At 54.3% G+C, this 26,263-nt stretch overlaps 4 protein-coding genes across 11 annotated transcripts in view; 2 read left to right on the top strand and 2 right to left on the bottom strand.

Annotated features, from left to right (window-relative positions):
* Window positions 1-9,402, top strand: part of WNK4 (WNK lysine deficient protein kinase 4) — a 32,796-nt gene extending 23,394 nt beyond the window's left edge. For 5 of the 6 annotated variants that reach the window (XM_044999810.1, XM_044999811.1, XM_044999808.1 and 2 more), the window contains 15 exons: window positions 87-306; window positions 655-985; window positions 1,318-1,457; window positions 1,559-1,632; window positions 1,846-1,987; window positions 2,461-2,577; window positions 2,657-2,830; window positions 3,158-3,215; window positions 3,544-3,699; window positions 3,918-4,495; window positions 4,960-5,056; window positions 5,229-5,664; window positions 5,891-6,093; window positions 6,784-6,884; window positions 7,127-9,402. In XM_044999810.1, the coding sequence (XP_044855745.1) occupies window positions 87-306; window positions 655-985; window positions 1,318-1,457; window positions 1,559-1,632; window positions 1,846-1,987; window positions 2,461-2,577; window positions 2,657-2,830; window positions 3,158-3,215; window positions 3,544-3,699; window positions 3,918-4,495; window positions 4,960-5,056; window positions 5,229-5,664; window positions 5,891-6,093; window positions 6,784-6,884; window positions 7,127-7,129 (2,830 nt within the window). In that variant the 3' untranslated portion in view covers window positions 7,130-9,402. The remainder of the gene's footprint in view (window positions 1-86; window positions 307-654; window positions 986-1,317; window positions 1,458-1,558; window positions 1,633-1,845; window positions 1,988-2,460; window positions 2,578-2,656; window positions 2,831-3,157; window positions 3,216-3,543; window positions 3,700-3,917; window positions 4,496-4,959; window positions 5,057-5,228; window positions 5,665-5,890; window positions 6,094-6,783; window positions 6,885-7,126) is intronic. The other variant, XM_044999809.1, reaches the window with a different exon arrangement.
* Window positions 9,403-9,757: 355 nt separating this feature from the next.
* On the bottom strand, window positions 9,758-11,211 carry LOC123356509 (cytochrome c oxidase assembly factor 3 homolog, mitochondrial). Its single transcript, XM_044999819.1, has 2 exons — window positions 10,923-11,211; window positions 9,758-10,134 (listed from the first exon to the last, which is right to left on the bottom strand). Exons 1-2 carry the CDS (start codon window positions 11,194-11,196, stop codon window positions 10,031-10,033), a joined length of 378 nt encoding a protein of 125 aa, XP_044855754.1. The 5' UTR covers window positions 11,197-11,211; the 3' UTR covers window positions 9,758-10,030.
* An 89-nt stretch (window positions 11,212-11,300) lies between these two features.
* Window positions 11,301-21,848, top strand: CNTD1 (cyclin N-terminal domain containing 1). 3 transcript variants are annotated; one of them, XM_044999815.1, is made up of 8 exons: window positions 11,302-11,547; window positions 12,238-12,419; window positions 13,432-13,507; window positions 14,490-14,664; window positions 15,585-15,747; window positions 16,438-16,582; window positions 17,527-17,623; window positions 18,271-18,952. In XM_044999815.1, exons 1-8 carry the CDS (start codon window positions 11,516-11,518, stop codon window positions 18,424-18,426), a joined length of 1,026 nt encoding a protein of 341 aa, XP_044855750.1. In that variant the 5' UTR covers window positions 11,302-11,515; the 3' UTR covers window positions 18,427-18,952. The 3 variants fall into 3 exon arrangements, with proteins under 3 accessions (XP_044855752.1, XP_044855750.1, XP_044855751.1); XM_044999816.1 differs by having other exon boundaries at window positions 11,304-11,547; window positions 12,228-12,419; XM_044999817.1 differs by lacking the exons at window positions 17,527-17,623; window positions 18,271-18,952 and adding an exon at window positions 21,672-21,848 and having other exon boundaries at window positions 11,301-11,547.
* BECN1 (beclin 1) lies at window positions 19,600-24,903 on the bottom strand. Its single transcript, XM_044999814.1, has 11 exons — window positions 24,652-24,903; window positions 24,191-24,258; window positions 23,909-23,967; window positions 23,074-23,164; window positions 22,657-22,793; window positions 22,276-22,470; window positions 21,842-21,988; window positions 21,162-21,311; window positions 21,017-21,077; window positions 20,384-20,526; window positions 19,600-19,843 (listed from the first exon to the last, which is right to left on the bottom strand). Exons 1-11 carry the CDS (start codon window positions 24,776-24,778, stop codon window positions 19,675-19,677), a joined length of 1,347 nt encoding a protein of 448 aa, XP_044855749.1. The 5' UTR covers window positions 24,779-24,903; the 3' UTR covers window positions 19,600-19,674.
* Window positions 24,904-26,263: the final 1,360 nt, after the last annotated feature.

The raw sequence follows: 26,263 nt of genomic DNA, 5'->3' as shown, positions 1-26,263 counted from the left end.
TGCCAGTTGTGCCGTACTGGGTTCCCCGGCTGGGCAGCGGCCCCCCCAGGGTGCCCAGGCTGCGCTGACCCCGGCCTGTCCGCCAGGTACACCATCCAGGACCTGCTGGAGCACTCCTTCTTCCAGGAGGACACGGGGGTGCATGTGGAGCTGGCCGAGGAGGACGACGGCGTCAAGTCCGGCCTCAAGCTCTGGCTGCGCATGGACGACACCAAGAAACTGCACGGCAAGTACAAGGACAACAACGCCCTCGAGTTCCTCTTCGAGCTGCACAAGGACGTGGCCGAGGAGGTGGCCCAGGAGATGGTAGGTTCCCACGGAGGGAGGGGGAGCAGCCCTGCCCCCGCCTGGGATGGGGAGACAATGAACTGGGCCAGGCCCGGTCCCCTCCGCGTACCCACAGCTCTGGCGCGGGGGAGCCGCTCGCCGCTGGGATCTGTGCTGCTGGCTTGCTGCAGCCTGTAGCAGGCGCTGCTGCTGTGCAGGGGGCAGGGTCCGTTCCGGGGCAGCGACTGTCTGACCCTCTGCCTGGGCACAACCAAGCCCCACTCCCTGACCTCGCCTGTGCCTGGCTCACTGCCTCCCTGGGTGCCCAGATCGCTCTGCCAGGCTTTGCCGGGGCAGGGCCTGACGCGCCCCCTGCACCTCATGCAGGTGACCCTGGGCTTTGTGTGTGAGGCGGACTACAAGCTGGTGGCCAAGGCGGTGCGGGACCGCGTGGTCACCATCAAGCGCAAGCGGGAGAAGATGAAGCGGGCGCAGGATGAGCTGCAGCACCAGGAGCAGGAGAAGCAGCCAGGCATCCTGCCCCTGCTGGAGGAGCTGAAGTGCCCCCCGGTGCCTACCACCCCCCAGGCCTCACCGGCCACGCCTGGCTCCGGGGACTCTGTCTTTGGGGGCACCTTCCTTCCGGAGCCCGAGGAGCCCGAGGCAGATCAGCACCAGCACTTCCTGTACCGGCACACCAGCTATTCCTCCACCACCTGTACGTAGCCAGTGCGCGGGCACCGTGGGGTGCGGGGGGGGGGTGTTGCTGGCATTGGCCTGCGTCTCCCTGGGGTGCAGGGAGAGCAGCTCCCAGCCTCTCATTGGTGTCTGCGGCTGATATTGCTGGGAGCCTGGAACGTGGCACCCTGGCAGTGATCGGTTGAGGCAGCTGCTCCTGTTTCTCTCCCGTTCTCCTGCGGAAGGGGGGCGAGAAACGGCAGCTCCTGCGGGGGGGAGCCTGCCCTGGCCCTCCCCCCTGGGCAGCTGGGAGCCAGGATTTGGTGGGATGGGCCCCTGGGCTGGCCACTCACCCTGCTCTCTGCTCCCCAGCTGACTGCGAGACGGACGGGTACCTGAGCTCCTCTGGATTCGTGGACTCACCAGACCTGTCCCACTGCCACTCGGGCACCTTCTCCACCGGGGACCCTTCCAGCCCACCAGCTGCCCAGTCAGAGAGCTGCTTCCCTGTGGTGAGTGGGGCCTCGCACTGCCACAGGGGCACCTGACGCTCCCCTTTGGGGGGCTGCTGGGGGTGCCACAATGCCCCCTCACTCTGGCTTCTCCCCTGCAGAGCATCGCAGTGAGCTCGCCCATGGAGCGCCTGCCGTCTGCCCCGGCCAGCGAGTTCTCTTCCCCAGTGGACAGGTATGTCTGGGCCCTGCTCCGTCAGCGCCGTGCCCCCAGCCCCTGGGTGGGAGGAGTCAGCTGTTTGCCCCCCCCCCCCCCCGGGAGGCGGTGGCTGGAATGGGCTGGGGCTGGTCACTGAGATGGGGATCAGGGCGGGTTACAGGGGATACTGGGCTGGGGCAGGTGGGATTGGCCATTAACTCTTGCCCCTGTGCTGGGGCCTCCCCACAGCTACGCGTCGGACGTGGCATCCGGCCTGAGCGACGGCTGCGAAGGGCTCTCGGCCAGCGAGCAGAACGCCAAGCTGCCGGCCAAGCGGGCCTCTGGGAAGCTGCTGCGGCGCCGAGCCAGGTCAAGGCTGCGCATCACCAACGTAAGCGCCACCGGCACCTGCCCTGCCTTTGTTCACAGGCTGCGAGGGGCCGAAGCTCACTGGGAATGGGGAGTGTGGGGCGGCAGCTGTCGGGGGGAGGTCAGGGTGGCAGGGAATGGGGGGTGCCTGGGGAGCAACTGCTCCTGGGCCGATCTCCCTGGTTCCTAGCTGGCCCTGGCCCCATGGAGGCACCACGGCGGCTGCTCCAGTGCCCTGGGTCCTGATCTCCTGCCCGTGTGTGGACGTGCAGTTCACAGGGAACGATGTGGGGGACAGAAGCGCCGATCAGCCCTTCATGTTTCCATTGAGGGGGCAAAAGGGCCCCCCCAAACCACCCATCTGCACTGGCTGAGAAGCGGGGCTGGCACAGGCCTGGCACTGCAACCGCTGGCCCCTCCCTGTGTGTCACCTGGCTCCCGGCGGCGGGTGGTGGGGGTCTCCGCAGCTGCCTATGAGCTGCCCCTGCCCCGCAGATCTCAGACAAGAGCGACAGGGTGGTGGAGTGCCAGCTGCAGACCTACAACAACAAGATGGTGACCTTCAAGTTCGACCTGGACGGGGACAACCCGGAGGAGATTGCGGCCGTCATGGTGAGTGCAGGGCCTGGCTGGGCTCGGCAGGGTTTGGGGGGCCCGCACCCAGCACTGACCCACTTGCCTGGCCCCACAGGTCAATAACGAGTTCATCCTCCAGTCGGAGCAGGACAGCTTCATCCATCGAATCCAGGACATCATCCAGCGCGTGGAGACCCTGCTGCGCAAGGACGGGCATGGTGCCAGCAGGGCGGCTGGCAGCCCGCAGCCTGAGAGCCTGTCGCCCTCTGCCACCAGCAACGGCCTCCCGGTGAGTGCCCCCAGTGAGCAGCCCCCCCTCGTCCCCCGGGGAGCAGCTCGCCCTCCCCCTGGCGAGCGCCTCTCCACTCCTCTGTGAGTGGCCCCCGGACCCCCGTTGAGCACCCCCCTCACCCTCCGGCTGCCCAGTGAGTGGCCTCCTCGCTCTTGGTGAGCAGCCTTCCTGGTGAGCGCCCCCGCCCGTGCATTGCTCCAGAGAGCATGTTCCAGCTTCCCGGGCTCTGCTGGGGGGTCCCAGCATGGGGTTGGGTGGGAGTGTGGGCCAGATCCTGCCGCAGCCCTGGCCTGGCCCATCACAGGCCCTGTCTCTCGTTGGCAGGCGGAGCTGCAGCTGCAGGATCTCTCGCGCTCCATCTCGGCCTCGTCCTTGCTCAGCGGTACGTGCCTGCCCCCCCCTGCCCCCCTCCAATAGGGTGTCCCAGCCCTTGGCCTGCGACACCCCCTCTCTGGGGGGCTGGCCAGGTGGCCCTGTGCTGCCCGCTGGCTTGTGATGGAAGCGTGTCTGCTGTGAAGGGTGGTGCCTGCGGCCGGCTGGGTGCCTGCAGCCCGGGCAGCAGTAGCCAGGTGCCATTGCCCTATGCAGGGAGAGGCCTGCGCCACCCCCTGCCCGGCAGCTGCACAAGTTGGCCCCAGTGGGGGGAGGGCTGCTGCTTGGGGGTGTCGGGGCCGCGCGGTGCCAGGACTGACTCCCTGTCTCTGTCCCAGACCTGGGCTGCAGCAGCCCAGGCCAGTCGGAGCTGGCTCCGGTCCAGCACTCGCTTAGTGGCTCCCCCTCTGAAAACGACCTCTTCAGCCTCGCAGACACCCCGCCAGGGACCCAGCCCGCTGGGCTGCAGCCTCTGCTCCCAGCAGAACCGCCAGGTACCGGCTCGGACACCGGCCTCCCCCGCTTCCCCAGGCCTGGCCGCGGCCCCCAGCCGAGCTGGAACGCCCACGCTGCGGCCCCTCCAAGGGAGCAGCTAGCTGGGGGGGGTGGGGGCAGGGATGTGGGGACCCTAGACGGGAGGGAGGGGGAGCACCCAGCCGTGGAGTGGGGACATGATTAACCCTTCCCATGCTCATCCCTTTCTCCTCCGCAGGTTCCCCCAGTGCAGCCGCGTGGAGCTGGCCCTCCTCCCTGACGGTGCCTGGCCTGGCCCCGTACCAGCTGCCAACATCCCAGTGTTTCCCCCAGACTGCCAGATCCGGGCCCCAGGCTGGAGGCTCCCTGCTGTCCACCACACCACCCAGGGGAGACCTGGGCCCCCTGAGCCCACCCATGAACAGCACCGCACCCGCTGCGCCCCCCTGGTCTCCTGCCACCTCCCCCTTGTTCTCGCTGGCTGAGATGTTCTCCCTGGCAATGATGAGCATGGCCCAGAGGCTGCTGCCGTCCGTCTCCTTGGCTGCTGCCCCGCCGGGTGGGCCCCTGGCCCCTGCACCGATACCTCGCCCGCAGTCGCTGTACCTGGGGCCGGCACACTTCACCTCCCCTGGCCCTGCAGGCCAGGTGGAGCCAGCGCCACACTGCAGTGGGACCCAGGAGCCCACCAGCACCTGCGTCACGGGGGGCTGGGGACCAGCTCTTCCCCCTCAGGGCCTGGGAAGAAGCGGCATCGGGGAGAGTCCGCTGGCATCGGGGAGAGCTCCTGCTGCAGGGGCGCTGGATAGCGGCTCGGTAAGCACCCCCAGAAGGGGCATGGGTGCTGCAGAGTGAGGTGGGTCAAACAGCTGCCAGAAGGCCCCAGGAATGTGGGGGCACAGCCAGGATATGCCCTAGTGGCGCCAGACCCCGGCTCTCGGCGTAGGGCTGGTGGGAAGGGGCCGGCTGCAGGCCATGCCGGAGCTGGTGGAATGGCCCCAGGGGGCGGGTGATGCTGGGACCAGTTAGAGCAGCCCTGGGGCTGGTGTTACTCCAGGGGACGAGCCGCTGCCCCTGGGCTGGGGCAGTGCTGCTGGCTCGGAGCGAGGCCTGGAGCAGCCTGTTAATCCAGAGGCCTGGGCCTGAGCCAGGGAGCCACAGCTCAATCCCCGGCCCATCTGCTGTTGGGGATTAGATGGTCCTGGATGTTGCTGGGGGCCAGGACCCCGTACGGGGGTGGCTCTGTGCTCCCTGACCTGGCTCACCGGCTTCTCTCCTAGGTATCGCCCTGCTCCCCGAAACCCAGCAGCCACCTGATCGTCTCAGAGTCGCCCGCCCCTGGCACGGCCAAGGCCCGGCTGTCCCCCATCAACGAAGGTAAAGGTGCTGGTTGAGCTGTGGTGCAGCCTGCCGGGGTGGGAACAGGGCTGGCATCGCAGAGTGCCTGGTGCCAGCTCTCCCCCGCAGTGCATGGAGAGCCACGCCCAGACCTGCCCTGGCCCACGCTGGGCCGGCTCCTGCTAACCTGCCCTTCCCCATTTGTTCCCAGAGGCCAAGCCCCAGATTCTGGGCCGATTCCAGGTGACCACGTCCAAGGACCCAGCCAACAGCACCCCGGGGCAGCAGAGCCAGAGTGACAGTGAGCAGAGTGGCCAGGAGCCCTGGGAGGGGGCGGCTGGCGGCTCCTCCCAGCCCTCGGTGCCCAGCTCCTCCGCCACGGAGGGCAGCACGAGCCCCGACTCGGACTCTGTACCTGACACCCCGGTGCAGGACCCCGACGAGCTGCTGGCCGAGGAGGGGACGCCGGTGGCGCTGGCAGAGAGCGACCAGGAGGGGCCTGGGGAGGGCGGTGCTGAGAGCCCTCAGCAGGCCATGGTGAGCCAGGTGTGGATGAGCTACGCGCGCAGCTCGTCCTACCTGAGCAGCGACGACACGGAGAGCGAGGACGAGGAGATCTGGGAGGAGCTGCAGAGCCTGCGCCAGAAGTGAGTGGGGGACCCAGCCCGGCCTTTCCCACGTGCTGCACTGCTTGGGGGCGGCAGGGAAGCAAGCTGGGCCTTGTGCAAGCGCCTCTGGCTCCAGGGAGCTCTCGGGGGGCTGCTGGCCCGTGCTGGGGCGGGGTAAGGCAGCTTCCTGCCAGTCTCCTCCCTATGGGCAGCTGGGCTAGAAACAGGCGTCCGCCCCCTGCCCTGACGGCCCTGCTGTCCCCAGGCACCTCTCTGAAGTGCAGACACTGCAGGCTGTGCAGAAGAGGGAGATCGAGGATCTGTACTTCCGGATGGGGAAGCAGGCCCCCCCGGGCATCGTCTCCCCAGCCGCCATGCTCTCCAGCCGCCAGAGACGCCTCTCCAAGGGCAGCTTCAACCCGTCCCGGCGCAACAGCCTCCAGCGCCTGGAGCTCTCGCAGCCCACAGGTACCCGGCCCGCTGCTCCCCACTGGCACCTGAACCCCCTCCCCCCCACTGTCCTCAGCTGCTCCCTGCTGGCACCTGACACACACACACACACACACACCACTGTCCTCTCGCAGCCTGCAGGTACCTGTCCCACTGCTCCCTGCTGGCACCTGAACCCCCTCTCCCCCCACTGTCCTCAGCTGCTCCCTGCTGGCACCTGAACCCCCTCCCCCTCCACTGTTGACACACACACCACTGTCCTCTCGCAGCCTGCAGGTACCTGTCCCACTGCTCCCTGCTGGCACCTGACCCCCCCCCGCTGTCCTCAGCTGCTCCCTGCTGGCACCTGAACCCCCTCCCCCCCCACTGTCCTCTTGCACCTGCCCCCCACTCCCCGGCTGCTCCCTGCTGGCACTTGATCCCGCCCCCCCCCCGTCCTTGCTCTCTCTGCCTGGGACCCCCATGTGGCTTTAGTGCCCAGGGGCATGTGCTGGGGGGAGCTCTCTGGGGGCCGCACCCTGGGCTGCATGGAGGATCCTCAGGTCTCTGCCCTGGGGAAGATGGCATTAACCTGCGGGTTCCATGGTGGGGGAGATGTCCCCACATGCCAGCTGGGTACCATGCCAGGCTGTGCAGCAGGCACCTGGGGGGCTGCTTCATGGGGGGAGGCTCAGGGCCCCCTGGCCCCTCACCTCGTCTGGCTCCCAGCAGGGATCATGCGCAGGAACTCGCTGAGTGGCAGCAGCACCGGCTCGCAGGAGCAGCGGCCGAGCAGAGGGGTGACATTCGCCGGAGACCTCAGCCGAACGGTGAGGGCGGGGCTGCTGGGGGGCTTCCTGGGCCGTAGAGTCCTATCCCACCGACCCCCAGGGTTGCCACGCTCCCTCTGGCACAGAAGAGGTTGTGGTGGAGCATGTGCTATGGAGGCACAACACAGCCCGGGTTCCCATGGGGGGCCGGGCACGCGGCTCTGAGCCCCCGTGTGCATGGCTGGCTCCTGCATAGGCCCCTCAGGGTGAGTGCCCCCTTCTCTCTCTCTCTCTCTCTGCAGTAACCGTCCTGCCAGCACCGATTTTCATGGACTACCTCAGCCATGCACCAGCTGCCATGGAGGGGTGGTGAGAGGCCGTGCTGTGAGCTGGCCAGGCAGCGCCCTGCCTCACGGGCTCCTCCGGGTGTGGAGACAGCACTGGCGCTGTGGGGAATGGCGACTCCTGCCCATGGTGTTTGCTGCGGGTGCCCACCGCCTGGAGACTCCTGGTTTTGTCCGACAGCCCCGGGGAGGATCTGCATTGGCCCCCACGGGCCAGTGTGAAGTCTGATGGTGGCCACACCCAGCCTGGTTCACCTGCTTCCCAGCACAGGCTGCAGGGAGACGGGTTTGTGGGCTGGGAAGGAGCCTGAGTGGGGCAGGGTAACTCCCTACCACCATGGGGAGCCTTGCTTCAGAGCCCCCCTAGTGTCAGCTGAGAAACGCTTCCTGCTTAGCTGAGTGCCAGCCCTTCACTGACCCCACCTCCCCCCACTCCCAGAAAGCACCAGGGCCACCCCCACCCACTGAGGGATGCCATGGACGCAGGCCCAGGCTCCCTGGGGCGTGGCTGGTCTTACCTCTGCCTGGACTCGTGCCCTGGGTGGGAAGCACTTAGCCCCGGGGTCATGTTTGCTGAAGGCAGGGCCTGGGTTATAGGAAATGCACGTGCTGACACTGTCCCTCCCCTTATGGCAACTCACCTCTGTGCTTTACTCCTCGCCAGGAGCCGCCAGCCCCACTGCAGTGAGAGGGGTGCTGCCCCCCTGCGCATGGGCTGAGTTCTCAGTGCCTCTTTGCCCCAGAACCATAAACCAGCAGCATCGGGCCACGTACTTTTACACCCTCGTGCCAAGCCATTCTCCTGGGCACCAGGCCTCAGGCTTGTACTTGCTGGGCCTTAGCCAGCAGGGAGTCTTGGAGCTCGGCTTCTGCTCTGGCCCCACAGCTGCAGCGTGAAGCACTGCCCTTGCCCTGCCTCTCCATAGGACAGACTGACCTTGTTGTAAAAGGCTTTTTAGAGACTCTGTACAGTGGTTGTGAATAAAACAGATCAAATAGGGATCGCTGACTGCATGGTGGGGTGTGATCACAGCAGCTGGAGCATCTTGTAACCAAATTGATTCTTCCTGTAGGACAGATGGGGGGGGAGGCTTTTCTTGTAAATGGTTTGAGGAGAAACCCTGCTGTGTCCATGGTGGGGTGGGAGTGGGAAGGTGGCCCCAGGTAATACACCTGCTCTCCTGGCTTAAGCAGGAGCGGCCTGTCCTGTGAATTCAGGACTTAAGCCAATGAGCTGGAAAATCTCATTCCCAACACTCTTTAGCCTCTTAGGTAAATGTGTGCTGCATGGAACAGTCCCTGAGGCACTGAGCTGGCCTCCTGCCACCAGCTGCCTTAATAATCAACTTGGAAGCACAATTTCCAGAGGCATTTATTGGAACATGACAACAGCTGCAGGTGCTGGAGCTCTGCCCTTCACAGGGGCAAAGGAAAGAGTGTTTCCCCTGCAGGCTGGGCCAGGGGCAGTAAGAGCCACCTTTTCCTAGCAGTGAGGGGTGGTGGTTTGTGCTGCCTTCCCCCAGAGGGCAGCACCTCACCTTTGTATCTAATTCAGTGGGTCCTGGAGGCAGCATCTAGGCACCTTCCCCACATCACTTACAGGGTTTTTCCTCTCCCCCAAGTACCTGAGCAGGCCCATGGGTGTCATTAGCCAGAGGCCATGCAAGTAGCCCACAGTTGATTTTATTCATATCCTTAAAGTTGCATCACTTTTTAAGGAATGAGTCACTGACTTCCAGGTCTAGTGGCCACCCCACAGCGGCCCAGTAAGGTCAATGCCTCAAACACCCTGACCTGGGGAAATGACTGCAGCCCAGGGACCATGGCTTGGGCAATCCCATGCTTCCCCCACATGGCTGGGTCCTGGCTACAGTGGTGCAATGTAGATTAGCCATTCCAGGCTGCAGGTGGAATGGAGATTATTGTTCAGCCAGAGGTGCAGCAGAACTCACTCCAGGGAGCTCTGCAGCCATGTACTAGCTTGGAAAGGCTAAACAAGGCCTGTCCCTGCAGGACTCAATCTCTCTCCCCCAAGGCCAAAGAGGCACATTTCCATGTGTCAGCCTCTCCCAGGCCTCTACTCCTCCCCACACAACAGGGTAGGTGCAGAGGTCAGTGGATAACTGGGCTCTTTGTGGCCTGGGGCAGAATCACTCCATGCTGCATCCTCCTCTTCCTGCAGGTGGTAAATACGTTGGGTGGCACCCCCAGGCCAGGTACCACCCATAGCTTCCTCTCAGCACCAGGAAACAAGGAATTCATGATGTTCAGCCCAAGCAACCAACAAACTTGGTCCCAGACACTTCCCCATTTGCTCTTAAATAGCTACAAACCACCCAGGGGCTGCTGGGACAGACCAGGAAGACAGTGTTTAAACTCCTGCATGTGTATTTCCACCAACAAGAATATATTACAGGGATGTTGCACTTACCCCAACTTATCCTTCCAACCCCCATCCCAGGTGCCCCCCAGCAGGCCCCACTTGAGGCAGCCCAGGGCTGGCATTTCACACACCCACTCTGGTTAATCATTTAGACAGGTTTATTGAGGCCCTGGCCCACCTGCTGCAGGGGGTGAATAGCAGATGAACCTGTCAGGAAACAAAGCTGGTGCTGTTGCACCACAGTCTGCAACTGCAGTCAGAAGGTTTAACGGGAGGTGGCAGGAGCCTGGTCCCCACTGGGCACAGGGGAGAGGAGCCCCCCGTCTCCACCCAGGGGGACTCGGCTCACCATAGGGAGTGCCTGGCATGGCAAAGGCAGAAGCAACCCAAGAAGTCAGGCTGCTGAGGGTCCCTGGCACATGTGTCAGTTCCAGCTGGATCCATCCCAAGTGGGGAGCAGCCCCAGCCTGCTCAGGGTCTCAGTTTACTGGGGTCTTGGCAGCCTGGGCCCGGGCAGCCTCAACCTCCTGCTCCAGCTCGTCCAGGAATCGCTCCTGGGAGATCTTGTAGAAGGTGAAACCATCTGGGATAGGACCACTCAGGAAAACATGGGGGGAATCGAAGAGATGCCCCCAGAAACACCCCCAGTGGCCCTTCCTTGCTCCACAGGGCTGCTCCCCCCTGGAATCCCTCCAGCCCCCACTCCTCCCCCTGCCCCTTCTCAGGAGGGGCCCCACTGCTCCCACCCCCTCTCCTCCACCAGGGGGTGCTGCTCCCACCCCTACCCCCACTCCTCAGGGGGGCTCTGCTCCCACCCCCACTCCTCCACCGGGAGGGCTCTGCTCCCACCCCTCGGGGGGGGCACTGCTGGAGCCCTGCTCCTCCTCCGGGGGGGCCCCCTGCTCCCACCATTTCTCCATCCCAGGGGGGGGCGCTGCTCCTGCCCCTCGGGGGGGCCACTCCTCCACCAGGGGGTGCTGCCCCCACTCCTCAGGGGGGCTCTGCTCCCACCCCCACTCCTCTGCTGGGGGGGTGCTACTCCCACCCCCACTCCTCCACCAGGAGGGCTCTGCTCCCACTCCTGGGGGGGGGGCACTGCTGCCACCCCTGCTCCTCCTCCGGGGGGGGCCACTGCTCCCACCCCCACTCCTCTGCCGAGGGGGCGTGCTGCTCCCGCCCCCCCCCTCCTCGGGAGAACCCGCTCCTCCCACCCTTTCTCCGCCGGGGGGGGGGCGCTGCTCCCAGCCCCGCCCCCACTCCTCCTCCCCGGGGGGGCCCTGTTCCCGCCCCCACTCCTCCGCCGGGGGGGGGGCCCTGCTCCCAGCCCCGCCCCCACCCCCCAGGGGGCCCCCCCGCCGCCCGGCCGGATACAGATGCCCAGCACCACCGCGCCGATGCCGAGCCCCGTCAGCAGGTTGCGGCCCCGGAGCCGCCGCTGCAGGCCCCGCTGGCGCAGCGCCTCCTCCGCGCGCTGCATGACGCGCCGCTGCTCCGCGCTCAGCTCCGGCTCCCGCGCCGGGTCAACCCGTTTCGCGAACGCGGCCTCCGACTCCCGGCCCGGCTCCCGCGGCGCCGCCATCTTCCCCGCGGAGCCGCACCCACCGCTCACGTGACTGAGTGGGCGGAGCGCGGAGGCTGTCGTCATATCCGCCTCGAGCAAACGCGCACCCCAGCAGCGTCGGCGTGACTCCGCCTACGTGACGCTTATGCCGCCATGTTTGATGAGGGCAAAGTACACCTCCGCGACAGCGGCAGAAGTTCTGATTCTGACCAATCACCTCTAGGGGCCCAAGTGCTCCCGCCCGATTGGTTACGCGGGCCACGTGACGCGTCCATTGAGCGTCTCTTGTGATTGGTGGTCAGTGACTTCAGGCGGTCCGGAGAGCTTTTAGGCGGGAAGAAGTGACTAACTGAGGCGCCTCGAGCGATTGGGAGAATGCCACGTGACCTGATGGCAACGGGCTATGGCGTCGTGTGATTGGCTGAGAGGCGGCATGTGAGATGAGGCGGGGTGGAGGGAGGGAAAAAATATCCCAGAGCAGCCGAGCTGCCGCAGCCTCCAGCTCCCACCCTCGGCCTGGGACCCCCCGACACCTCCCTTCCCGCCCCCCCGCCCCGCCCCGCCCAGCCTCAGACCCGGGCCAGCGGGTTCCCCAGCTCGCCCCTTGAATCTGCTCTTGGGAAACGCCCAGCTGCGGCGGCGCCCGCGGGTACCCCCCGCCGGGGGGGCGGGAAGCCGGCAGTGAGCCGCCAGCTTCCTCGGGGGGGGGGGGCAGGCAACCATGCCTCCGCCGCGGGCCCCGTCCCGGTAACCGGTGGTCGTGGGCGCCATAAAGCCCCGTGGGCCTGGGTCACGCTCACGCGTGGCGATGAGGGCAGGTGGTGGGAGCGTGGAACGTAGCGAACAGTCCTGCCGAGGGAGCAGCGGGGCCGATTGAAATCCTGCTCTCCCGCCTGTGACTGTGGTGGCCCCGACACACGTGTGTGTGTTAACGGTGACTGACTCCGCACACCCGCAGGGAGCACGTCCACACTAAGGAGGCGTCATTTTTCCAGAGCAGAGTTCCTGATTATACGGCCGCCTTGTCCCATGCACCACCTGGTGCCCTCTCTAATAATTACTGTGGTGGGTACAGCTGCGGTGCTGTAAAAATAACACTTATTTTATTGTTTGAGAACTGGCCAGAAGTGCTGAGATGAGCTCAGAGGCACAGGCAGTGTCCAGGTTTCACACCCCGGAGCCAGTCTTTGGAGTTGTTGCTCCCGAGATCATTGAAGATACTTTAATTTGTTTAGCTACAGAAAATGAACAGTATCTGAATGAGCTGTCAGATCAAGCAGGATGCTTCAAAGAGACCCAGATAGTGGGTGAGAGATGCAGATCTTTGTCAGCCTGTGTCTGTTTGTGTGTCTGTGTCCACATGCCATGAATGCCTGATGTGTGCACCTTGTGGCACCAAAGAGTCTAACAAAGCTTATGCCCAATGTAGATGAGCAGACTCACCCCTGGGGCGCCTCCTGCTGGTGACTTCTGGGAATTAGCTTGATTCAGCTCTGGAGCACCCTCTGCAGGCCAGTGATCCATCTGTCCTCTGGCCCCTGTGTCCCTCCCTGGGCCCAGTGCCCTTTTACATGGGGTGCTGCCCCCTGGCAGTAACCCCCTTCTCCCAGGGTCTCCCCTCCCCAGGGAACCCCACCCTCTATCCCCACCTTGCCTCAGTATATGGCTACTGCCAGCCATTGTCTAGCCCCACGCCCTGGGGCAGTATCAGCCTACTCATCACTGGCAAGGAGGGTTTGGACCTGCTGCCTTGGCCTACCCCTGGGCTGCCCACCGCAACCCCCCAGTACCTGTTGGCCCAATGCTAGGCCACAGCCTGGGGCTTTCTAGGCTAGAGCTCCCCAGCTCCTCTACCTTTCCCCAGCCCTGCTTCACTTAGGTACCTTGTCTCTAGCTCCCTGCAGCCAGGCCCTTCTCCCTCTATAGCTAGAAAGAGACTTCTGAGTGCCTGGCTCCCAGCCTCTTTATACAGGCCAGCTGTAGTCTGATGGGGCGTGGCCCAGCTGCAGCCACTTCCCAATCAGGCCAGTTTAGTGGCTCCCAGCCACAACCTTCCCCCAGGGCTGTTTTAAGCCCTTCAGGGCAGGAGCAGGGTAAGCATCGTGCTACATCCAAATAAATGTATTAGTCCCTAAGGTGCCACAAGGACTTCTCGTTGTTTATCCTCTGCATAAACTCCCATTCGTGGCCTCTCTATAAAGAGTGACTCAATTTGCATGTCTGATTCCTTATCGTCTCGCTTAGTTACTTTTATTTTTTGATAAAGTGTGTCCATCTTATCCATCAGTTCCAGTTATGATCAATTGCACTTTTTTGCAGAATTTGTATTTCTTTTGTGTGAAAAATGGTTCCTGGACCAATCTGCACGATATCAAGCAGTTGAAATATTTGAAAGGTAACTTCCCAAGCAAAGACGACACTCAATTCTTATATCTGTAGTACAGTTATATTGTATGTACTCTGCACTGCTCAGGCTGAAGATATGGAGTATCTTTATAGCTGCAGCTTTGTCTTTCCTGTCATTTAATTACAAGCATAATTGGTATGTATATTGAGAGTAAAGTATTTTGAATACATTTTGAAAGTACTTTTCCTTTTGTTAGCAAAAGGCAACTTTTCTGAGAGCTGATCTTTTACATTAGAATGGTCCTGCTGGGCAAGCCCAGTGGTCCATATAACCCAGTACCCTGCCTCTGACAGTGGCCAGTGCCAGATGGTTCAGAGGGAATGAACAGAACAGGGCAATTTTGAGTGATCCATCCCCTGTCATCCAGTCCCAGCTTCTGGCAGTTGGAGGTTTAGGGACACCCTGAGCATGGGGTTGTGTCCCTGACCATCTTGGCAAATGATGGACCTATCCTCTACAAACTTACAGATCCTTTTTTGAACCCAGTTATAGTTTTGGCCTTCACAGCGTTCCCTGGCAATGAGTCCCACAGGTTGACTGTGCATTGTGTGAAGAAGTACTTCCTTTTGTGTTTTAAATTAATAGGCAGCAGGTTTAATCAGGTGACCCTGGTTCTTGTGTTATGTGAAGGGGTAAATAGCACTTCCCTATTCACTTTCTCCACAACATTCATGATTTTTATAGACCTCTGTTGTATCTGTACTCTTCTCTTTTCTAAGCTGAACAGACCCAGTCTTTTTAATCTCTCCTTGTATGGAAGCTATTCTATACCACTAATTATTTTTGTTGCCCTTTTCTGTTCCTTTTCCAATTTTAATATAGCTTCTTTGAGATGAGGTGACTAGAACTGCATGCAGTATTCAAGGTGTGGGTATACCATGGATTTATATAGTGCCATTATATTTACTATCTTATTATCTATCCTTTACCTAATGATTCCTAACATAGTTAGCTTTTTTCTTCCTTGCAGGTTTATGATTAAGCATGTAGAAGAGAGCTATAACTCTATCAAAAAGTCAAGGACAAACAATGAACAAGGAGAGGGCAACATCTGGGGCACTTTGAAAGCACAGATGTGTGACACATTTGTGCTGCGGCTTGTGTCTTGCATTCAGCTTGCAAGCAAACTTTCTTTTCACTACAATGTGAGCAAACTAACCACTTTCTTACATCAGATTTTTAGTAGTACAGTATATTCTTTCTTACTTAGATTTTGGTCTTATCTAAACTCCACACCAAAGGAGTTACTGTTTCAAAGGATAGCAGTAACTGTGTAATCCAGGATAATTTGGGCATGGGAGATCTAGACCCTCTTGCACTCAGGCACAGTAACTGTTATGCCTCTGGAAATTGTACACTGCACCTTCACAATGAAAGATGTTAACATAATTTGATTATTTAAAGTATCCATGACCTGTACCATTTGGTTGTTAAGCATACCACGATATCAAAACCCAGGATTGTTATGGAGTTGCCAGATGATGCCATTACATAGCTTTTCAAGTTAATTTTCTTAGTGTGTGATGCCCTATTCTGTCTGAAGAAATGCCGTGTTGTTGTTAGTATTGTGATGTATTTTATTTTTGAGGAAAATATTGCAAGCAAGAGTTTTCTTTCTGCCTTGATCTCGCTAATTGGAGTTGACCCTTGGGACAAATATACTTCCTAGGAAGTGGACAATGGTGTTAGGGCTGATATTGCAGGGGAAGGGTTTTGCCTGTCTGCTATGTGTGACCACTTCAGTTCTAGGACATGTGTATACTGTGTAAATAAAAAAAGTTATACTGATAAAATACCCAAACTCAGCATCCCTGATTTCTGCTCCAATGGGGCACAGCCCTGCAAAACCCCAATATGTGCTACTACCTGGCAAAGGGTAATAGTTTCAGCTTGCATTTTCCATTTTTAGCTTAGAAGGCAAGTTAAACAAAAGTTCTATTAGTTCTCAGCTCAAAAAGAAACTATTAACAGCATATCATCATGCAGGTGAACTTCTGGGATCTTGAGAGAACACCTCTTACGCACAGCAGCAGTTTTAAAAATAACCCATCACTGTTTTTTCCAGATAATTAACAATAACACAGTTCTGAAATTTCTGCAGTCCTTAGACTATTCATACACAAAACAGAACTTGGTGGAGTCAGAACTTGCCATTCTGAAGGCTCTATGCTTCCAGATCAATGTGCCAACTCCTTTTGCCTATATTGAGTTGCTTCTGGAGGTGTTAGGTAAGAGTATTAATAAGAAGAAACTGTGTAGAAATTAAAAAAGACTAAATGCAGTTACCAGTAAACTCTGAAACAAACAATCTCAGATTAGTGGTTTGTTGTAGAGGTAAAATCAAGTATGAAGTGACAGAGAAACTCACCCATGCGGTTATTAATGGAAAGCCCAAAGCTTCAAAGTGTTCTCCCTACCCTGGGGTGTTTCCTAGGGTGAGTCCTGGGCTTCATTTTACCTGTCAAATGATAGAAATCTGCAAAAGAACCTTCTACCACTGACACAAGCAAGAAGCTTTACACATCACAGAGGGAGGAGCCCAGCAGTTAGCGTCCAAGAAGAAATGCATCTGGGTAACTGGTCTTTTGGCTGTTTAGCAAGATGTTGTTATAAGACTAATATTTTTATTAAAAGCAGTTATATAAGGCCACAGTTTTTCCAAAGTGAATTGTGATTTTTTTGGGTGTCCTACTTGAGATCCTTTAAAGTGGCCTGATTGATAGAAATTGCTGAGCAAAGTCAGACCCTTTTATGGAGTCTCAAGTTTTGGGTACCTCACCTTAAAGTGGTCACTACTGAAAATCTTAGCCATAAACTCAATACACAAAACTGCCTTGGTCATAATGGCTAATATTTTTTATAATCTAGTTTTATGGATCAGAAAATATATAGCTGACCATGTATAATATCCACTTTAGGACATAATGGCTGCTTACTTCCTATGAAACAGTTGCATAAGATGTGCACGCACCTACTGGATTTAACTTATCTCATGCGGAATATCATCTATGATACTTTACTGAGGATTTCTATTGAGAATTCAACACCGAGTGAACTCCAGATGTAAGTACCACCTATGCCCCGGGACACATTTGAACTAGTACTGATTTTATGCTCAGAGGGGAGGGAAAAAGCTTGTGAGGGTCACACATTCTTGTGCCTTTACCATCCATCTGTTGCAGTTTCATAGTTGTCTGATAAATTATGATGCATCAGGTACAGATTAGAGAAAGTGCTCAGCATACTGAGAAAATACAAGTCACAGTTATTTGCAATATAACTCAACAGACCATTCTTTGTGAACTAAGAATCTGGGACTGAGGTTTCTGGATTTAAGTTGCTAATTCTATGAAATGTCAAGAAGTATACAAAATGTCCATACATTGCTTCCTTTCCATAGTAAGTAGTATTTGGGAATAATCGGTTCTAAGTATGACTAACTTAATTTGCCAAGTTTTGATCCCAGCTCTGACAGCGACTGTTTGTCATCCTGGGTACACTGCATCTTTCTCAATCTGCAGAACAGTGATATTTACCTGCCTGTTAGGCTGGCACTGATCAATAAGTGTTTTCAAAAGAGCTTTGAAGACAAAATACTACAGAAGTGCCAAGTATAATAAGAGTTATTAGCATACTCCTCAAAATAATACTGGTTTTCCTAACATTTTACAGTTCATGGTCTCCGTTTTTCCATATGCTTATAAAAGTTAAAATGCTTCAGCAACTTTGCTGTAGAATAGGCAGACAGGGAGGATCTCTCTTATCTTTAAGAAAATGTAGCCAAATAAATAAGTTAAGTAGTGGGAGATTAGACTTTAAGTTGAAGGTATTAGTATCAGCCTGAAGCGGGTTTTAAAAGTGTTAATTTGTACGTGTGTTTTGTACATTAAAATGCCACTAAAATTGTTTACCTCCAAATACACAGTATCAATACTACAACACTTAGCTGTTGAAATACAGAACAGCTTCATTTTAAAGCAGATATTACTACTGTTTTAATTATACAGAGCAAAATTTTTGTCAGTAAAGGAAGATTTCATGCTCTTGGCAGTTGGAGTCATCAGCACAAGCGCTTTCATACTAAACCCTGAATACTGGAATCAGGTACTGCTAGACAAGAAATACACAGTGCAGGTCTTAGGCTTACATGAACTAAATTTTTTTTGCATCTTTTACTGTTTACGGAGTACAGGGAGACAGGTGTGTTGCAGTGGGAGTATATTAAAGGTGGAGTCCTTTAATATATTAGTACTGCAGGGCAAGGGGAGGTTGGGAATTTAACATGAATGTCTCATTACTTTGCAAACCTATTCTGAGAAGCCTGCAGCTTTCTTATACCTAGAATATGCTGTATCCAAAGGCTTCCACTGGCAGAAAGGGGGGGGGGGGAGTAACCCCACAAGGCACCAATCTCCCCCAAACAGCCAGCCTGTGTTTTATAGTATAAAAGAGAGGCCCTATTTAAAATTGTCCTCTCACAGCAGAAGCAGTTATTTGCTTTATATACATATATATATATTCCTTCCCTGTAAGGGAGAAAGATTCCACTAACAGGATCCTCAACTGGCTAATTGCAGAGGGCTAGTGTTTTGTTTTTTTAATGTATTTGTATTCCCATAGCAGCTAGATAGCACAGTATTGGAGCCATAGGGTGGACTATACTCATGTTTTTATTTTCCTTTACAAATACTCAAAGATTTAAGATCTAGAACTACCGCTCTGTTGCCCAAAATAAAGATTTTTTTTTTAAGGTTGTGGAGCATTTAAACTGCATCACTGGTATTACCACACAAAGCATTTTAGAGTTTTCATACGCAATACTGAAGCACAGTGTTGGCACCACTAATCCAAGGAAGAACAAAGGAACTAGATCTTCAGAGAACTATGTTGTACCTCCTACAAAATAAACTTGGCTTTTCCACTGCAACCTCTCTCATGTATCAGTGTCCTCAAAGCCATGTTTCATCCACTAATCTTTTGTAACAGATGCAGGTGGTTTTGACTTGTAACTCATGTAGGATGAACTTTTGTTTAGTTGCTATGTAGCAGCTATCAAATATGGCATTTAAAACTGTTAAAATTGGCCTTTGCAAACTATCCCCTATACTGAAGTAGTGACATTGGAGTAAAATGCTGCCATGGTGAAGTGTTTTGCTTTTGGAAAAATGGTTATAGAAACGGCAGCAATAAGTCTACAAACCGTTCTACTGTGTACAAGTGCTACAAGCCGGGCCAGGCTTTCTTCACACAGTTGCTGTTGTGCAGAAGCAGTGACTGTCTTGAACAGTTTACAATATCAAGGTTGTTCCTTCCTATATTCCTTTCCTTCTGCCCCCCGGATCTAGTTTCCCCACAGTCTGAAAAGAAAGTCAGTTAGGTAGTCTGCCAGTGTTAACAGAGGAGGTAAATGCAAGTCAAATCAAGCACCAGCTGCTTTGAAAGCTGGATTTAAAATCTTACTTGGATGGAAAGCTATTCAGGATCTACATACCAGTACACAGGATGCCATGCTGTAGTTAAGTGTATGTGGAATGGAAGCACTCAATTTGTCCAGAATACAAAGTATTTTATTACAGTGTTATTCAGTGCACCTTTGTGCAGTAACAGGCTGCAGGAAATATTTGTTACAAATTGTTAAATAGCTGGCAATGTTTTAAACAATATCAAACCCCTATAAAGTTCAGTGGCACCAAATTAAGTGCTCATCAGTTCTGATTTAAAGAGAAGATATTAAGTTTCAAGCATTAGTCACCATTTAGGGTGATCAGGCAGAGCTTCCATAGACTTTGCCCCAACACAGTTCTCACTAATATTTCATTTTTCTAACTGCATTCTCTGTTAAATTGTAATGAGATTACATCAGATACCTACTGGTGCTGTACAGCAAGTTTCTGACTTGTCTATAAAACTCCCAGATACTTGCTATCTAGCTATTTCATAAAGAGCTGAATTATATTCTGTTCTGCTCAACAGTACAATTTTACATATTGCTTTTCTATGCACTACTTGTCAAATGAAATTTTAAAGTGTCTTGTGGATTTTTGGTATTGTAAACATGTTGTATTAAGTGACAATTTATGACATTCTTGAGGAAAAAAAGCAGATACTCTCTAGCCCTCAGGACAAGTTCTTCACACACACATGCACACACACAGTCATTTGTTATAAAATTGGGATGAAACCCAGGCAAGACCCCATTTCAGGTTAGTTAACATGAATTTGAGTGCTTTTGTCCATTGCTCTTCAGAGTTAAACTGTGTTTTAATAGAGTAAGAGCCACCACTGCCACCTGTATCTTCAATCTTGCCTTTCTCCACATCCATTCTGTATCATATAAACAGAGGTTTATTAACACATTTACATTTCAACATAATCACCTCTGATAAGCCGCTAATGCTGTGTAATCTCTTCTGTTCCTTCATTTAAGCTAGCTTCATTCGACTGATTTTGAAGCAGTTATTTCTGTAGTTGGGTTTGACATTTGAAGTATCCAAGTACTGTATTTTCAGACCCTTTAATCTCAGAGTTATGAATCTTACATGAGCGCTGAACATTTTGTCTAAGACATGGTCTGATCCCCTATTTTAACAAAGGTAATAACCAGCTTTAAAAAAAAACCTATGCAGTGGCCTTTCATTGCTGAGTAACTAGCTTTAAATCACATTTAGGTCAAAAAAGAGAGAACCCAGGAAATGGTTCTGTACTGCTCTCCACTCAAGCACAGAACCATCAGATGATTTGGCTGAAAGTAAGACAAGCCTGGAATAGCAAAGAATGCTATGGCTCAGGATGCAGGAGCATTGGCAGAGCTGCATGGGTTAACATGCACTATGTTACAGAAGCACTTCAGATAGAGACATTTACCTGTAAGGCAAACAAAAGCGAGTTTCGCCTTTCTCCACCTCCTCTTTGAATTGCTGCACACAGTCCAGGAATGCCACCATTGCATGATCAAATTTATTGTCCCAGAAGAACCTTAAACCTCCAGAACAATACAAGGGCAACTCCTAAAAGAGAGAAGTTAGTTCTAGGCAGCCAAGAGAGACTCTAGTTTAGAAACTCTTACCACAGGCGCAGGACAGGGCCCTAGGGATTCCTCTGCCTTCAAGAGCCAAGCCACACTGCACTCCACTCATCCCAGTCACCAGTCACCCCCTGGACAGGACTCTTGAGCCCACTGACACACCTCAACTGGCCAGAAGAATGACTTTTAAATAAAGCAGGCCACCTCCTCTGCTTCTTTGCAGCCCCACCCCCAGGGGAGCACGAAGCATAATGCATAGTCCTGCCTAGAGTGCAGGGGACTGGACTAGATGACCTCTCGAGGTCCCTTCCAGTTCTATGATTATCAGAGGTAAGGCAGTTACAGCAGCAATTGTATTAAGCCTGTAATAAGATCTAATGGTGAATGGCAGGATTTACATTTTTTGCTCACTCGTATTAGCAGAAATAGAGGGAATTTAGCATTCCAGGCAGATTATTTTTGGATTTTCTTACCTTCGATTTGTCTGTGAGGGACTCTAAATATGAATGGTTTCCATAGGGAACGAGACGGTATCTGAAAGAAAAGGCAGATAAGTCTTTGAGTGCCTTTTCCCATGGCACAATAGCTAGTACAAGGTGTATAAAGAACTGCTCTTACCTTTGAAATTTCAGGCCCATCTTGTTAGCAAGGGCATGAAGCAGTAGCACAGTCTGCCCCCAAGCTGCATTGATCTCATTCCATTCTACAGGGACACTGGGAAGGCGGCCAAGTCTGAAGTTATTAATTGTGCCAAATTGCCCACTGTGCCTGTGTTACGAGGAGAAGTTGTAAGTAAGCTCTTTGGGGCAGGGAGTGTCTCTACGGCACCTAGGACAAGAGGGCCCTAATCCCCATTGCTGCTGTAATGCAAGGCAATAACCCTGCAAGCCATCAAGTCTCTTTATGGAGCTCAAAGACAAGGGAGCAGCTTACATTATCTTTGTAAAGTTCAGGATTCAACATGGCAAGTGCAAAAGCTCACGCAGAGCTGTTCAATTAGGGCTCAGCACTGGGCTCCACATGGTCCCAGGTTTGACAGCCTATAGATAGCACTTGCCAGCTGCTCTCACATTTGCAAATCTCCTCACACAGCCTGGGTAGAGCATGTTTCCTTTCCTGCCCTTTCAGCTGCCACCACGAGGAGATCTGATCGCCTGCTCTCAGCTAAGAAGTACATTTCAGCCCTGCTTAGCACCTAAAGTTGCCAAAAACCAAGCTGCTATCTTGGCAATGATACTGTAATGCAGAATCATGAAAGCTGCAGCAGCTCTGCCCCTCTAGCCCAGAGCCTACATTACCAGATATGGAAAGTTGCATTGAACACATTGGTTTTCCTCAGTTTATCCAACTGGATCTGGGCATAGCGCATCTGGTTATCAACGCTTTTCAGTTCGTCATCCAGCTCCAGTTGCTGCCTCTTGAATTCACTGTACTCCTTCTGATACCTTCAAACAGCAACAATGAAAAAGCTACCAACAGAACAGGACAGCAAGAGACCAACTCCTACATGCACCACTACCCCAGACAGACCCTGTCTGTGGAGAGAGACGCAAGTCACTAACTAACTAAGGTGCCAGATCCCGAGTTTTGTAATAGAGGAAGCCACTTGTACCCAGACAGTATTTGTGGGTGATTAGAAGTACAGTACATGTTTACTCACAACCCAGTCTGATACACCCACTTGTCCATATTTGTCACTCCTGCCACGAAACAGACTTTGGCTAAGACTCACTGTGCTTCCTCCTGATCCAGTCTCTCTGCTTCTGCCCTGACTTTCTCAAAGTTTTCTGCTACCATCTTGCGGTTCTTCTCTACTTCTTCCAGCTCCTGGATCAATCTCTCCTCTTCCAAAGCAAGTTCTTTCAGCTCCATCTGCAGCTTCTCCTTATCATCCTCATTCATTTGTTCCAAGATCTCCAGACATCGTCTACAGGAGACAGTAGGTGGTTACAAAAGGATACTTAAGGCAATTCTCAAAGGATGAGATTTGGAGAATTGCCAAATGCTCAGTTCAGGGACTTCTTTATATCTATATTCTTTCCCTGCTCTTCAGACTAAGGCTACTGGGAAGCAATGATGGTGTGCGCCAACATGTCAATAATAAATCACTCACTTGTAGTTCTGGCATTCATTCTCTGTGATATTGAGTTGTGTGTCTAACTGGTCTAGAAGGGTGTCTGTGCATTCCTCACACAGAGGATGGTCCACATCTGTCTGTCCTGACATAATGTCAAAGAGGTCACCAGTAACCTAGAGAAAGAGTTCACTCTTAGTATAGAAAATTTAGAATCAGCCCCAGGTTCTGATCAATATTAAATGAAAAACAAAGTCTTCAATGGACAGACTTGTGCCCCCTAAGAGAACAGCAATGTGCCATTTTTTACAGCCCAAGCTTGATAAACTGAACAGATTTTACCTTTATTCTACAAATATTTGGAGGCCAGAAATATGAGTTACAACTCCAACTCGCAAACTACCCCAAAGAACTTACACTTTGTCAGTCACTCTAGTCTGTCAGCATGAGACTTGCCTTCAGTCTTCTGCTGAGATTTTCCATGGTGCCCCCATCAGAAGCCTCTCCAATCAGAGTAAAACTGTTGGCACTTTCTGTTGACATCATTCTTGAAGAGAAAGGGATTTTATAGTTGTGAACTGATGAAGAATGTCAGATCATCACTGAATTTCTTTCACTGGGATATTATGTCCCAAAGCTTCCTCACAGAGACCCCTCCACTGTGCCTTTAATTCTGATGTTTTGTGTAGTCCTTTCTCTTTGATTTTTGAACAAAGGTTTATCTATCTATACACTGAACTTACATGAAGGTCAGTGGGAGATTTGCAGTCTTAGGTGGCAGTGCACAGGTATTAGTTCTGTGCCATCCCTTAGGTGGTAAATAATGCCCCAAGAACACCACAAATGCAGGAGTTAGAGCTGCTACATGAAAGGGTGGTGTGGGGGGTGGGAGTAGGAAGGTCCTGAATAGAATAGATTAAGAAAGCTTTTGGGACCCTACTGGATCTAGTGACTACTCCAAGTGCCCAAGGAAGCTGAAGATCTCAGCATAAGCCTAGGTGAGGTTCACTGCAGCAAGGGAGAATCTGTGCTTAATGCGTGACTTCTGTGGTCAACCACCCACACCCAAAGCATGCAAGTTACACTTATCCTTCCCCATATGGGAGTTCTTTTGGCTTTCATATAGGACAGTGGAGTGTGTGATAAATAAAGGATTAGTAAGATTTATTCTGAAATGAAGCCAGCAGCCACAATGCCTTCCATCATGGCAGCTCTTACAAAGATGAATACATGTAGAAGCATGAGACCCCCCACAATGTTTCAGAAAATTTACTGCAAACACAAGTGATACCTGGCTGGAGGAATGAATCTCCTGGATACACCATCCTGACGGTTTTCTGTGAAGGCTTCCTGGAAATTAAGGCAATACACCATCAGCCAATCAAATGCCACTCATGACATAAAAGAGTAGAATCAGCTTCCTTTTGGATTCTTTCTCAAAAGAAGGATTATCATCCTCACGGGACAAATTAATTTAAAGTTCAGGCTAACCTGTAGCCTCCAAGAGACAAACTAGCTTTATCAGAGGACCTTGGATAAAGGAATGACGAGATATTCAATCCAAACCTTTTACCTCTGTTAAGTTGGTCTCTTCTTCATGAATGTCTCCTGGTTTTGCTGGAGCTGTGGTAAGTAAGGGAGCTGAACAAAGAACAACAATTACTAGAGGACTGAAGAAATCGTGCACGATAAACAATGAAACTATTTCACAGAGCTGCAGGTTTCGGAATGAATTAGGCTGTATAGTCAAGGTCCCACTTGTGGTCATCCCAGCCGTTTTCTTCCACAAAGGGCTGAGTGTTAACCCCTGTCCTACTGACCTTCCAGACAGCCCCTCTCTGCCGCCCTAAACCCACCCCCAGGGCATTTCAGGTTGACAGGGATCGTCCTAACCGCCTGATCAGCAACGTGTTGTGGAAACACCAAACCTCCTGTGCTTACCCCGGTATCATCCCCGCCCCGCGAGTCCTTCCCCTGGCACCCCGGCCAGGCCCCGCTCCCCGCCACCAGCGCTCGGGCGGGGACCCCCCGTACCTGTCAGCTCCTGGATGGTGACCCGGTCGAGGATCTTGAAGGACGTGTCCAGCTTGAGCGGCTGGCTGCAGCGCTGGCACACGAAGCTCACCTGCATGGTGCAGGCCGATGACTTGGAGCCCTCCATGCCCGGGCGGGGCGCGCCCCGCACTCCCGGCCGCTCCGACGCCTAGCGCGGAAACCGGCTCCGCGCGCGCTCGGGGCCCTGGCCGAGCCCGGACCCAAACACCGCCCGCGTCACTTCCGGGCCCGCACCGCGCGTCCCCTGCATGCAGGACGTGACGTAATGGCCCCTACTCCATCTATCGGCCTGCAGCGCCCCTAGCGGGAAGGGGGACTAATGGGGGCCGCGGGGTGACCAGGAGGGGAGGGGAGGGGAGGGTGCAGTGGGGTAGGCCTGGACTGTTGTCAGAGCACCACCGTGGGTTCGGGCCTGGCTTCGGAAGCCCCCGAAGGATCAGTGTGCAGCTCGGGGGAGGTGCGCTCAGCAGCACTTCACAGACACTGCTCATTATTACAGCGATGGGCTCTGGCTCTCACCAACATCCGACCAAGTCAGGGTGGGTAAACACGCAGGCAGGGCCTCAGCACATGGCCTGCCCTGACCAAAGGTTTCACGCCCTTTGGAGGAGCCCGGTCCACAGTCAGGATCATTCCAACCATTCCACTAGTGAGTAAAACTCATCCTCCAGCATGGGGTCAAAGGCTCGGGGCACAGTCTTGTTCGTCTCTTGCATAGAAGGCATTACCTGCCTGTGGAACAACAGGCCAGTTCCTACAGAGAAAGTGCCCTCTATGCCCATAGGTACCCCTTTATTCAGAGAGCAGGGATGGACAGCAGCTGAATCTGGCAGACTGTCTATCATACATACCCTGACTCTCGCACACACACTGGGAGAGCTCAGTGCCCATTTCCTAGATCTGATGACGGCTGTTAATAAACACTCCTTGCAAGACTCACACCCAGACCCCATTCCCTCTCCTGCGTGTGCTCACAGCTTTGCTGTTGTGGCTGCGGGCTCGTTAGCGTCAGGCTGCACCTGGGGTTTTCCTTGCAGGGAGGGTCACTCACTGCTCGACTCGTCCCATAAAGTGCCCATTACTGGGAGCGGCAACAAGCACCATGTGTTAGTACCGTAAGCACAGGCCTGGGGCGCTGCGGGGGGGCGGTGCGGGCAGTGTCAGGGCTAGCAGGTGGGGTGCTCAGTGCACCAATGCCACCATCACCAGGGCAACCATCGCCCCTCTCCCTGGCACATAGGGTTGCCAACCCTCCAGGATTGGCCTGGAGTCTCCAGGAAATAAAAATTGATCTTTTATTAAAGATGACGTCATGCGATGGAATCTCCAGGAATACGTCCAACCACAACTGGTAACGCTACGGCCGCCCCGCCCCCCGACGGGTCCCACGTTCCTGGCTGGCGCTGCCAGGTACCAGGCGGGTCCTGGCAGATAAAACACACACTTTATAGTGCCAGCTCCGCTAACCAACCAGGACCTACGGCTTCCAGTCTCGCGAGCGGCGCCGACGGCATGACGTCATGCGGGGCCGGAAGTCGGGCAGCCATTTTTATTCACTCCCTCGCTGCTGCTCTGGGGCCCGGCTCCGCGT

Source organism: Mauremys mutica, chromosome 25 (genome assembly GCF_020497125.1).
Source record: "Mauremys mutica isolate MM-2020 ecotype Southern chromosome 25, ASM2049712v1, whole genome shotgun sequence".
Lineage (NCBI taxonomy): Eukaryota > Metazoa > Chordata > Testudines > Geoemydidae > Mauremys > Mauremys mutica.
The sequence above is the reverse complement of the archived record's forward strand: the minus strand, read 5'-3'. Positions and strand labels throughout refer to the sequence as shown.